This window comes from Capricornis sumatraensis, chromosome X (assembly GCF_032405125.1).
Source record: "Capricornis sumatraensis isolate serow.1 chromosome X, serow.2, whole genome shotgun sequence".
Taxonomy (NCBI): Eukaryota; Metazoa; Chordata; class Mammalia; order Artiodactyla; family Bovidae; genus Capricornis; species Capricornis sumatraensis.
In genome coordinates this window covers 8,909,719-8,923,096 of record NC_091092.1, presented here as the reverse complement: position 1 = coordinate 8,923,096, position 13,378 = coordinate 8,909,719, and the positions used below count along the sequence as shown (strand labels likewise).

The following is a 13,378-nucleotide window of genomic DNA, read 5'->3' as shown; positions in this document are numbered from 1 at the left end:
CAAGATTTCTCATTCATCTGTATGAAAATCTTGAAACTGTTCATAATATGGTCTTTGGAAGTAATTAGGAATAAGAAGTAAAACATGTATGTCCCCATCCTCTTTCCTTCTTTCCACTGCCCTTACTAGCCAGTCGGCATCCCTTGCAAAGCCTCTGTTGTTCCAGGTCACATGCCTGCTTCTGAGAATCTCTAGGAAGAGCATCTGGGTCACACTACCTCCAAAAACCAATGCCTGGAAGCATATCATGTCTCCTCTCATCATCATTTATTGACATCAAGCCTGATGTATCTGCCAGGGACTACCAAGGGGAATGTGGGTCAGGGAGGAGGGCAAGACTTTTCAGGCCTGGACCCATTGGCTCATGACTGGGGCAGGGAAGAGTAATGTGGGACACATAACATATAACCTGTAACATCACTCTTTATTATGAAAACAAACACAGCAGTAATGAGTGAGGGAAATATGCAGAATGACTGATCTTCAGGATATGTTAACTGGCCTATAATGTAACTTTGGCTTCTTGGTCAGTCTCCAACCCCAGTCACGGGCGTGGCCTGAGGCTACAGAGAAAAAGACGATGTGGATGAAGCCAAAGACAACATCCAAGGGCTCCTTTTACGGGATTTCTTTGAAGGCTTCCTCTGGGATCTTGCCCTCGGTCTGGAGGGAAGGAGTTGGGATGTTAAAAAGCCAGTCCCCAAGTTCCATTCCCAGGCCACCAGCCTCCACTTTCTTGGCCTCCTCAAAGGCCCAGAAATGTTTATCTTTAATCTACTTGATTCCCAGGCCTCACCTTGAACATACAGAAGACTTGACCAGCTCTGGTGTAGTTCCATTCATTGTCCTGAAGGCACCTGCAGTGGGAGAAGAACAGGTGCTCTCCATTAGTACCACAGGACAGACACGCTGACAGTGCAGTGCCACCACTAGACCCATGCCACTTGCTTGCCGGGACACATGGACCAGTGTGAACACTCTGTGTAATGATGAAGAAAGACCAGTGAAAACCAAATCGTCTGTCACTAGCATTCATGCCCACCAGAGTTCAAAACAGAAAAACAGAGCTGTGCAAAAGAACAAGGGAATTCAACATATACTGATCAAGATCTTCAAGAAAATGACAAGTGAAAAATCATAAAGTACTAGTTTCCAACTGTTTTTTATATAATCACACATCATTTTAAAGTATACAAGTCAGTGCTTTTTATTAGTCAAAAGATTGTGCACCTATAACATCTAACTCCAGAATCATTTTAACACCTCAAAAAGAAACTCCTTAACCATTAATGATCCCTCTCTATTCCTCCCCTTCCCCTGGAAACCACTAATATGCTTTTGGTCCCTGCGGATTTGCCAATTATGGGCGTTTCCTACAATATCTGACTTCTTGTGACTGGCTTCTTTCACTTAGCATCATGTTTTCAAGGTTCATCCCTGTCATGACAAGTATCAGAACTGTATTCTTTTTTATGACTGAATAATACTCTCTTATATGGATGCACCCATTTTATTCATCCATTCATCAGTTGTTTCCATGTTTTGGCTATTACGAATAATGCTATTCCTGAATAAATTTTAGAGTGAACATATGCTTTCATTTCTCCCGGTAGATACTTAGGAGTGGGATTACCGGGTAATATGGTAACTCCATTTTAACATTTTCAGGAACTTCCAAATGTTTTCCCGAAGTGAGTGTTCCATATACCTCTAATATATGAGCATTCTAACTTCTCCACACCTTCACCTATGCTTATCTTTTGTTTCATTGATTAAAGCCATCTTAGTGGATGCGAAGTGAGTGGTTATTTTGATTTGTATTTTCCTAATGATTAATGATGTTGAGCATGTTTTCATGTGCTTGTCGGTCATTTGTATACCATATTTAGAGAAATATCTATTCAAATCCTTTCTCCATTTTTAAATTGGTATTTATGTTTTGATTGTTGACTTGTAAAATCCTTCAATATTCTAGACAGTGGCGCTTATCAGATATGAGATTTGCAAATATTTTCTCCTATTTTGTGGGTGGTATGTTCACTTTCTTGATAGTGTCCTTTGATGCACAAAAGTTTTTATTTTTGATGAAGTGCAATTTATTTGTTTCTTTGGCTGCTTGTGTTTTTGGTGTCACATATAAGAAACTGGTGTCTGATTCAAGATCATGAAGATATACACCTATGTTTTCTTCTAAGTGCTTTTTACAATTTTTATTGGAGTATAATTGACTTACAATGTTATGTTAGTTTCAGGTATATAACAAAGTGAGTTTATATACATATATATATATATATATATATATATATTCTTTTTCAGATTATTTTCCCACATAGGTTATTACAGAACATTGAGTAGAGTTCCCTGTGTTATATAGTCAGTCTTTATTAGTTATCTATTTTATATATAGCAGTGTGTAGATATTAATCCCAATCTCCTAATTTATCATTTCTCCCCACACTTTCCCTTTGGTAACCATAAATTTATTTCAAGATGTGTCTATTTCTGTTTTGTAAATAAGTTCATTTGTATTATTTTTATTAGATTTCACATGTAAGTGATATCATATGATATTTGTCTTTCTCTGTCTGATTTACTTTACTTACCCAACCAAAAAATGGGAAGAAGATCTAAATAGACGTTTCCCCAAAGATTATATACAGAAAGCCAAAAAACACATGAAAAGATGCTCAACATCACTATTAGAGAAATGCAAATCAGAATGACAGTGAGGTATACCTCATGCCAGCCAGAATGGCTAGCATTAAAAAAATCTATGAACAATAAATGCTAGAGAGGATGTGGGGAAAAGGGAACCCTCCTACACTGTTGGTGGAAATGTAAACTGGTACAACCAATATGGACAACAGTACAGCCTTCCCTGGTAGCTCAGCTGGTAAAGAATCTGCCTGTAATGCAGGAGACCCAGGTTCGATCCCTGGGTTGGGAAGATCCTCTGGAGAAGGGGAAGGCTACTCACTCCAGTATTCTGGCCTAGAGAATTCCATGGACTGTATAGTCCATGGGGTCGCAAGGAGTTGGACACGACTGAGTGACCTTCAGTTTCACTTTTCACGAAGGTTCCTTTGAAAACTAAATATAGAACTATCATATGATTCAGCAATCCTGTTCTTGGGCATATATCCAGGGAAAAACCATAATTCAAAGAGATACACACATCCCAATGTTCACAGCAGCACTATTCACATTAGACAAGCCATGGAAGCAGCATAAATGTCCATTGTCAGAGAAATGAGTAAAGAAGATATGGTACATGTATACAATGGAATGTTACTCAGTCATAAAAAAGAATGAAATAATACCATTTGCAGCCACATGGATGGACCTAGAGATTATCATACTAAGTGAAAGTCAGCAAGAGTTTTTACACTTGTTGATTTTATATTAGGTCTTTGATCCATTTTGAGTCAATATTTGTATATGGTCTGTGATAGGGGACACAATTCTTTTTTTTTGGCATGTGAATACTCATGTGTCCCAGCACCATCTGTCAAAGAGACTATTTTTTTTCCTCCATTAATTAATTTGGCACCCACTAAAAATTAATCAGCTACAAATGTCAGGGTTTATATCAGGACTCTCAATTCTATTGCACTGATCTATCAAATGTCAGTGCCATGCAGCCTTGATTATACTATCTTTGCAGTAAGTTTAGAAATTGTGACGTCCAGGACTTGTGAGTCCTCAACATTATCCCCTTTCAATATTGTTTTGACTATTCTGAGTTCATGCACTTCATGTGAAAATTGAGGATCATTTAATCAATTTCTGGAAAGGAGCCAACAGGGATTTTTGCTATGGTATAGACTGTAGATCACTTTGAATAGCACAACAATCTTAACAATATTAAGTCTTTCAACATGAACACAGAATATCCTTCTGAGTTTTTTTTTAGATTTTCTTTCATTTACTCCAACAATGTTTTAAAGATTTTAAGGTAGTTTTTTTACTTCTTTAGTTACGTTTTGCTCTAAGCATTTATTCTTTCTGATACTACTATAAATCAAATTGTTTTCTTTATTTCAATTCAGGATTTTTTCATTTTTAGTGCATAGAAATATAAATGATTTTTGTATACTGACCTTATATCCTGAAATTTTACTGAACTTGTTTATGTATTCTTACAGTTTCTTAGTGAATTTCTTAGCATTTTCCATATAAAATATCATGTCATATGAGCATGTACTGTTTTTAAAATGCTTTACATATATAATCATAAAATTTGTTTACCTTTTTCACGAGCTTACTTTTTTTGCAAGCAAAATATCCAAATACTTATTTTCCAAATTGCCTCTGTGTTCCCATTATTAATTCCATCATTCTCGCAGCTCACCCTTATCTTCATGCACACACAATACTCACTTCTGAGACCACTGACAGTTCATCCCAGACTGAGTGGAGAAGGCTTGTACCATTTGCTGCTGCTCCTCGGATAAAGTGGCCACAGAGCTGGTGGACGGTGTGGGCACTGGGACGGAGAGTGCACTCTGGGTGTTTTTAGGGCTAGCTTCCATCAGAAACAGCTCGTCATTCACTATACAAAGACTGGAGGAAAAATGCACATTTAGACAACTGATGGATGGACAACAGCACCCCCAATCCGACTGCTGCGAACGCCACTCAGCAACCAGATTCCTTCCATCCCCCTCCTGTGTCTGTCCCCAGGCTCCTTGACTGGTTCCTCTGCCCCTTGTACGGAGCCCACCTTCAGAGAGATTGTCTACCAGCTTCGCTCAGTGGATAGCCTGATCCCCAACCCAGGGACAACTTCACATCTACCCTGAACAGCAGCCCAGTATACTACAGTACAGGAGTGTACAGTCTGGTCCCCATTTTCCGAAGACACTGAGTCACGGAGAGGTCATGTGACTTGACCAAGGTCACACAGAGAGTGTTGAGTCAGGGAGACAACCCATGTGCTGATTCCAGAGTCCATGCTCTTCCTAACCACTAGGCTAGACTGCTCCTTGGGGCTCCCTGCTGGCTTTCCACAATACTGAGTCAGCCTAAGGTCTGCACCACCACATGTCCAGGACCCCAAAACCACGCTGGATGGGTCATTCTGCCCACAACACGGCTCTCACCTTGAAGAGCTGGCAGGGGTAATGATGAAGGTCCGGGTGAAAGCACGCACACAGTCCTGAGACCCTCCTTCCACTTTAACAACAAACAACAAACAATAGCTCTTAGAGCCCCACATGTTTACAGGCTCTCATGCTGAGGGGACAGCTGTTCACTTGGGGAGCCAGGGTGTTGGGAATGGGGAGGGCAACTGTAGGAGCTGTCTGCTCCCAGTGACATGTCCCCACGGCAACCACTTCACAAGTTCATGGGAAGCGTTTTTCACAGCTGCCAAAGAGGTGGATATTATGACCCCATTTTACAAATGAGGAAAGTGTAAGGTTAAGTAATGGCCCAAGTTCTCAGTGTAAGGATCTGAGATGGGAGCCACCAAACTCCACAGCCTATGTCCGTAATGCCCAGGGCAGGAAGGCAGACATGGACGCAGTTCAGATCTGGGTTGTCTGTGGGAAGACTGAGGGCTGGAAGACACAGAGGGGAAGGGAGGGGAAGGGAGGGAAAAACAGGGAGGGAAGGGAAGGGAAGGGAAGGGGAGTGAAGGGGAGGGGAGTCGAGGGGAGGGGAGAGAAGCTGGAAGGGCTCTTGAGGGGGGAGCCTAGCCAGAGGAGGGAGCAGTGGGGCATCTGGGGGAAGAGGGCTACACACACTTACCTTCCTTGAACACCCCATTGACAGAGAAGCAGAGCAGCGTGCCCTGAAAAGGAAGAGCCCAGGTAATGTCACCCCGTCAACCTCTTCCGCACCTGTGGCTTCCTGCCTGACCATCCCCCTACAGGCTCCCCCCACCACTGCCGCCCCACCAAGGGAAGAAACAAACACTCACTGTCTGGAACCACATGTCCACCAGGAAGGAGCTGAAGTCATGCTGAGTTTGGGGCAACACACAGAGGGCACGCACGATGTCACTATTTGTGTGCTTCAACAGCTGGACACGCAGGTCTGTACAGGAGGGGAAGAAAGCAAAAGTCGGGGTTGCCACGCCCTGGACCCTATGACTGGCTCCCTCACCACCCTTCCCACCCAGCCTTCCCACCACACTCACTGGGGTCCTTGACCTTCTTCATATTCCTGCTGTTCTTGAAGTACGCACATAAGCTGCTTCTAGGAGACAGAGGGACAGTGGGTGGTGGTCCAGCCAGCAGGGATGTTAGCGAGGACTGGCTTGTGTCAGTTCTTGAAGAAGAACTGAAGAACTTGAAGAAAGTAAGTGTGTGTAGCCCTCTTCCCCCAGATGCCCCACTGCTCCCTCCTCTGCTGGGGAGCCACACAGCCTGAGGGACGAGTTCGGGCAGCGATACTCACAGGGCCAGATCCTCAGAGTGGAATGGAATGGTCAGGGAGAAGCAGGCCTTGTGGTGGTAAGCACTGAGGAGACCAGATCGGTTTCCAGAGTCATAGATCAAGTAATATCTGTGGAACAGCAATGAGGACAGGCTGTCAGTGATCCGAACCCCAGAGGGGACTTGAAAGTCTCTGCGAGGAGACCTGCAGTTTGGTGGCCTGACCCAGTCTCAGCCCTCTCTATTCCTCATGGTCCCAAGTCCAAGTAAACTTAACTGCTTCAGGAATTGAAGGATCATATTCTTCAGTGTGTCAGATTCTTTACAGGTTTCCTGGAATCAAAAGGCATTTGAGACTATGCAGTGGATAAACCGTCACCTGCAATAGCCCCAAATATTCTTTGACCCTCTTCCTCACCTTGCTGGGCTTCGTTGCACAGGGAGTGTGACTGGCAATGACTGGTGAAGGTAACTCCTGGCCATCCTGGAGAATGGAAGAGGCAGTCAGGAGTGGAGACTGGGGGGTGACCCCGGATGATCAGGGAAAAGGAGGATCCCAGGACGCAGGGGATGGGAGGTAAGTTGCAAAAGGGTCCTAGAAAGTCCATAGGCAAGCTTACAGTGGGTGTCTTCATCATGATGTCTTAGAGGTCTCTAGTATTATATGCAACTTTTATGTGTCTGTGTATGTGTTTATGGATATTTTCCAGTGAGCATATCCATGTCATTTTTAGGACTCCATATCCCCTAAAGTGGTCAAGGGTCTGATGCCAACACATAATCTAGCCAAGACCCAAAGGGCTTGAGTGTAGGAGGTCTGAAATGTTAGTAAGATACAATGATTTACATAGGAACTTACCAGGCGCAGTAACTTTGGGAAACATTCTATGATGGCACTGTCCAAAACCAAAAATAGAGAAGAGGTGATTGATAGTTCAAGGTTGTAATGGCTAATTTGAGTTAAAACATTAACACGATAAACAGAGATTGGGGTGTTCTTGCCCATTCAGCAGCCCCTTGTACCCACCTCAACCTCCGACTTTGAGGATTTGGGGTTCACTTCCCTGTTGAGCACTGAGTATCTCTCATCTGATTGAAAGGCACCATCTCCTCATCTTTCTGAGTGCCTTAAGGTTAGCATTCCTTCCTCCTCTCCTTCTCCCTCTCCTCTCCCCTGAGTAGCTCCCACCTAGACTGTCCTGACTCCCTTCTGTGCCTCAAGGATGAGCACTTCAAATCCAGTCTGCAGGCCTTCCTCTCCCTGCGGCCTTCCTTCCTCCAGGGCCCAGTGAAGGCTGTGGAGAGAAGAGGGAATGGGAGGATGGGAGCCTGGGGCTTTGCTACCTCACTGGGCATCCAGCACTCTGCCAAGTCAGGTCGCACCTCAGGGATGGCCCAGGAGGCTGTGGCAGGGAGGTGAGTGAGGTGGCGCTCAGGAGGGAGAGAGAGGCATGAAGACAGAAGGAGAGTGGAGGGAGGAGGGGAGAAACAAGGGCTCAGAGACACGGGAGAGAGAGAAAGCAAAGGGAAGGGAAGGAAGCTCTACCATGGTGGGGGTCGGGGGAGAATAGAGAAGAAAGAGGAAGCAGAGCCCCTGCTGCAGCCCTTCCCTTCCCCTGCCCCGGAACAGCCCAGGCCCCCAGGTAGGAATGGCAACTCTGCACATGTTGGGCTGGGGCCCACTGGATGCTTCTTGAAGCTCGGACACCTGTGTGAGCTCAGTAGACCTGGGCATGGGAAACGGAGTAGCCGTGGGGGTAGATCTTAAAGGGCCAGGTCCCAGTTCAGTGTGGGGCTGCCGGTCTTTGGCCCGCCCTTATGATCACCACTTTCTATCCCAATGGCCCCTGCAGCTGTCTGAGTTGGATCTTTCTCTGAGGAATCACACGTGTCTCAGGCTACCGAGGGTTCCTCTGGAGGACAGGCAGGATGATGTGACGTGTGCAGGGAGGGAGAGGCGGTGTCCCCCGAGGGGACTGTCCTGCAGTCTCCTCTAACTCCTCTGCCCCCCGCCTTCCTCTCCTGCCTCGGGAAGCTCTCTGCACACTGGCAGTGGCCAACTTCTGGCCCCTTGACTCAAGGAACCCTGCTTTTTCCTAAGAAGGATCCAGCCCCTGGCTTTGGGCCAGGGGAACGGATGTCATGATAGCAGCCACCCAGGACCTCAGCCCCCAGCACTGGGCAGGAAAACCCCTGTGTAAACATGGAAGAGGAGGGGAACCCTTTTGGAGGTAGGGGGAGAAGGACCCTCTCTGAATGGAGGAGGGAAGCCCCGTCTCAGCATGGAGAAGGAAGGCCCGTCTCAGCATGAGGCCCGGACCTGGAAGACCCTTCTCAGTCCAGGGCCCAGCAGTAGGGTCAAGTCTGGTCACTCCTGGTCTCGGTGAGGGAGAGGAGCCCTGATTCCTGAACCATGCTCTTGGGAGGCCCTGGTGGAGAATGCTAGGGGCAGGGAACCAGAAGCAGACTTCTGAGACCTGAAGAGGTAAGCAGGTCAGAGGAAGGAAATTCCTCACAGGTAAGGGCCACAATAACCTCAGATATGCAGATGACACCACCCTTATGGCAGAAAGTGAAGAAGAACTAAAGAGTATCTTGATGGAAGTGAAAGAGGAGAGTGAAAAAATTGGCTTAAAGCTCAACATTCAGAAAACTAAAATAATGGCATCCGGTCCCATCACTTCATGGCAAATAGATGGGGAAACAGGGGCAGACTTTATTTTGGGGGGCTCCAAAATCACCACAGATGGTGACTGCAGCCATGAAATAAAAAGACACTTACTCCTTGAAAGAAAAGTTATGACCAACCTTGACAGCATATTAAAAAGCAGAGACATTACTTTGCCAACAAAGGTCCATCTAGTCAAGGCTATGGTTTTTCCAGTGGTCATGTATGGATGTGAGAGTTGGACTGTGAAGAAAGCTGAGCACCAAAGAATTGATGCTTTTGAACTGTGATGTTGGAGAAGACTCTTGAGTGTCCCTTAGACTGCAAGGAGATCCAACCAGTCCATCCTAAAGGAGATGAGTCCTGAATATTCATTGGAAGGACTGATGCTGAAGCTGAAACTCCAATGCTTTGGCCACCTGATGTGAAGAGCTGACTCACTGCAAAAGACCCTGATGCTGGGAAAGATTGAAGGCAAGAGGAGAAGGGGACGACAGAGGATGGGATGGTTAGATGGCATCACCAACTCAATGGGCATGAGTTTGAGTAAACTCTGGGAGTTGGTGATGGTCAGGGAGGCCTGGCGTGCTGCAGTCCATGGGGTTGCAAAGAGTCGGACATGACTGAGCGACTGAACTGAACTGAACTGAAGGAAGACAGAAAAGAGAAGGCAGAGCCTATGATCCTCCCAGGAGACCAGGGCTGCCACCTTTGGCAAAGAGGTACTGTCAGTAATAGTTTAGGCCCCCATGGGTGAAGGTCACCATGAAGGGTGACAGGATGGTCTCACACAGACCTTAAGTAGGTGGACTGGTCTGGAAAGCTGTCACACAGTGGGTTCCCTTGCAGCCACAGCTCTTCAAGCTTCAGCCCCTTCATCTTGTTCAACTCCAACATAGAGTTCAGCTGAGAAATATGGAGAGGAAGTTGGAAAAGGAATCCCAGGGCAAGAGAAACAACCAGGCCCCTGCAGCCCAGCCTCCACCCCTCACCCCTCAGGTGCCCTCATCTGCCTCCTGTCATCACTCTGATGACCACAACAAGCCCCCTACTCTCATCCCAACTTTGATCTGACTCCCTCTGCTCACCTCATTTTTGGAGAGGTCCAGGATCTTGATCGTGGGGACCATGTGCACAATGTCAGACAGGCCGTCCAGGTGGTACAGTTTATTGCAGCTCAGGTTCAAGCACAATAGCTTTGGGTGAAGAGGAGTTAGAGTGAAGATTCCTATCCTGGATCTTGGAGACAAATCTGTCCTCCACCCCGTCTCTTCCACCTCCTACCATAATATCAGAGCTGGCCTTTCAGCCTCACCTCAGGGAAGTTCTTCCTGATGATCTGCAGGGCAGCAGCCATGCAGTTTCTTCGATTCAGAATCATCTCAATATCATGGCCCACCAAGTCTTCAGGAAGGAGAGGGGAGGGAATCAGAACAGCAAGTGGGGTCTAGGCCCACAATCAGCCCCTCACCACATTACCATCCCCAAGTCTCCCTCTAGGAAGAACCCCTCTGCCCGCACCCTCCCTCAAATTACTACTGTCAGCCATACTTGGGTCAAAGCGGAGCTTCTGGAGGTCAAGAGATTGCTGGGAGACATCAAATCGTTTGTTAAACGCCAGCTGCAGAGACAGAGAGAGGGAGAGAGCCACTCTTGAGACTATGGTGGTGGCAGGGAAATTGGGGGTGAGAGGGATGGGGGGCTGGGGGAAGAAGAGACAGTGGTGAGTGTTGGCATACAGCATGCCTTGAGTTGGCATTACCTTTAGCTTCTCCATTTTTTCTGGTCCCAACTTATTACGCACAGAGTAGGGAACAGCAGAGGGGTTGACAAAGATAGGTATCTACAGGAAGAAGAGGTGGGGTAAGCAGCAACTCTAGTTCCAAAGACGACGACTAGCCCCAGGCCCGTCCTCCTGTCCCAGGATGCATTATAGGCAATGTTGTGGACACACACCTTTCGGTTCTTCTCATCATAGATCTTGTAGCTGACATCCATCAAGGCAGAGGCAGTGCTAGCTTTCTGGACAAAGAATCGAGCCCCATTTTTCACATAGTGGAACTACAGGGATTCAATGCAACAGCAATAGTATCAGGGGCCAGCAGACCCTGCTATACCAGATCTCTCCCCCTTCCCTGTGCCCACCCATCTGGCTTCAGCATCCTCTCTTACATCCACTGGAGTAAAGTAGACACTGCAAAGGCTCTGGATTGAGTTCATTAGCCATATCTTGTCATACTTTATCCCATGAGGAATCTAAGGATGAAAAGAGGGGTTGGGACAGAGGACAGATGAGAGGGAATTTAGCCTGGAGAACAAACTTTTTCCTGTTCTTTTCCAGTCTTCTACTGAGCTTGAAAGGGCACCTAAAGAAGGGACCACTGGTATGATTTCTTATGTTTGTGCATAATATGGATTTCTAAAATACTCCTCTCCAGTCAAAGCTCTGCTAAGCTGCTAAGTCACTTCAGTCGTGTCCAACTCTGTGCGACCCCATAGACGGCAGCCCACCAGGCTCCCCCATCCCTGGGATTCTCCAGGCAAGAACACCGGAGTGGGTTGCCATTTCCTTCTCTAATGCATAAAAATGAAAGTGAAGTCACTCAGTCATGCCCGACTCTCAGCGACCCCATGGACTGCAGCCCACCAGGCTCCTCCATCCATGGGATTTTCCAGGCAAGAGTACTAGAGTGGGGTGCCATTGCCTTCTCCGATCAAAGCTCTTTGCCAATTAATCAAGGTGTTAGAGATGATCTTTCTTTAATAAAGTTCCACCTAGTGCAGATACTGCTTGCCCCTCAGACGAGGTCTCCAGAGACTCGGCCCCGCCATATCCCACACTCAGCTAGCCAAACTGAGACCTCTAGTGCAGAGCTGCTCCATATCCTAGTCAGTAGTTCATGTCTTTGCCTTGAGATAGTCTCCAACGTTCTCCTTACAGTCGATCTGTTCCCTTTATATTGCTTCTCTGAATTTGCCCTTAGATGAACAAGACTGTTAACTAAGCAATAAAATGGTCAGGTTACAAACTGTCCCCAGCAAAACAAACTAGCATCTCAACATGAGACCAACATAACTCCTCCTGACTTTTCTTTCCTTTGCTTTCCATACTTTTTTCAGGATACTCACTGTGACCTGAAACCAGCTCCCTTGGCCACCATCTTGTGGGTTCTCCCTCATTTCTCTCATCACAGGTTTTCCATTTCCCCACACAGTAACATGGATATTGCCTTCTCTGTGCCATCTCACTCTCCTGTTGCTTTGGAAGGAATAGGGAGAGCTGAAATGGAGAGAAGAAGGGTCAGTGGTCATAAGTGCTAAGAAAGTCTTCTGTACACACTCGTCTTTTTGACATCAGCACTACAGTTTGGATCATTGTTGTTTAGTCACTAAATTGTGTCTGACTCTTAGCAACCCCATGGACTGTAGCCCACCACGGCTCCTCTGTTCATGGGATTTCCCAGGGAAGAATAACGGAATGGGTTGCCATTTCCTTCCCCAGGGGATCTTCCTGACCCAGTGATTGAACCCTCGTCTACTGCATTGGCAGGTGGATTCTTTACCACTGATCACCAGGGAAAACTCCACAATTAGGGTTGCACAACCATTATTCCACTTCTAGCATACTTCAGTTTTATAGTGAGAGAGCGAAAAGAAGTCCACAGGGAGAGCTGCACTGTCCCAGGGGCTGCTGTGTGCAAACCCTGCTGCCCGGTCACTTACTGTCTTTCTTTAGGGCCCTCACGGACATTCCTCATCACCATACTTCCATCATCATCACAGTGGTGTGAAGGCTGAGTCTTATATCCATCATCTTCATAACGAGGGCTCCTCTTGTCAAAATGATCTTGGAAAGAACTCCAACCTTCATTTCTTCCTTCAGGTGAACTATCATCACCTCTGTATTCTGAAAAGTGGAACAAAAATACAAGTTTGAACACACATCAGTGGCCCACTCACCATGTACAATGTCTTAGGCTAACAGGCAAGCAAAATGCCAACCTGGCCTAAGGGTTGAATCCCACACACCCCAAAAGGAAGCTCTTCTGCCAGTTCAGACGCATACTTAGTCCCTCAGTCCTGTCTGACTCTTTACGACCTAGTAGCCCACCAGGCTCCTCTGTCCATGGGATCTCTCAGGTAAGAATACTGGAATGGATGCCATTTCCTCCTCCAGCGGATCTTCCTGACCCAGAGATCAAACCTGAGTCTCCTGCATTGCAGGCAGTTTCTTTATCTGCTGAGCCCTCAAGGAAGCATTATCTGAGAAATGGCACTATCATGGGAGAAATTGAGGAGAAGCAGGATGAGGAAGAGGAGAGGTTTGGAA

General features: G+C 46.5%; 1 protein-coding gene and 1 non-coding gene across 2 annotated transcripts; one reads left to right on the top strand and one right to left on the bottom strand.

Moving 5' to 3' along the window:
* Positions 1–618: 618 nt before the first annotated feature.
* On the bottom strand, positions 619–12,923 carry LOC138071073 (nuclear RNA export factor 2-like). Its single transcript, XM_068962494.1, has 20 exons — positions 12,772–12,923; positions 12,178–12,328; positions 11,221–11,304; positions 11,005–11,109; positions 10,811–10,891; positions 10,600–10,669; positions 10,364–10,452; positions 10,137–10,244; positions 9,845–9,954; positions 7,240–7,276; positions 6,799–6,864; positions 6,658–6,713; positions 6,403–6,510; positions 6,143–6,201; positions 5,924–6,039; positions 5,752–5,794; positions 5,103–5,175; positions 4,381–4,563; positions 797–857; positions 619–663 (listed from the first exon to the last, which is right to left on the bottom strand). The coding sequence occupies exons 1-20, from the start codon at positions 12,810–12,812 to the stop codon at positions 619–621; spliced, it is 1,686 nt and encodes a 561-aa protein (XP_068818595.1). The 5' UTR covers positions 12,813–12,923.
* On the top strand, positions 2,876–2,947 carry TRNAY-GUA (transfer RNA tyrosine (anticodon GUA)). Its single transcript has one exon. It is a non-coding gene; the product is annotated as a tRNA-Tyr (tRNA).
* Positions 12,924–13,378: the final 455 nt, after the last annotated feature.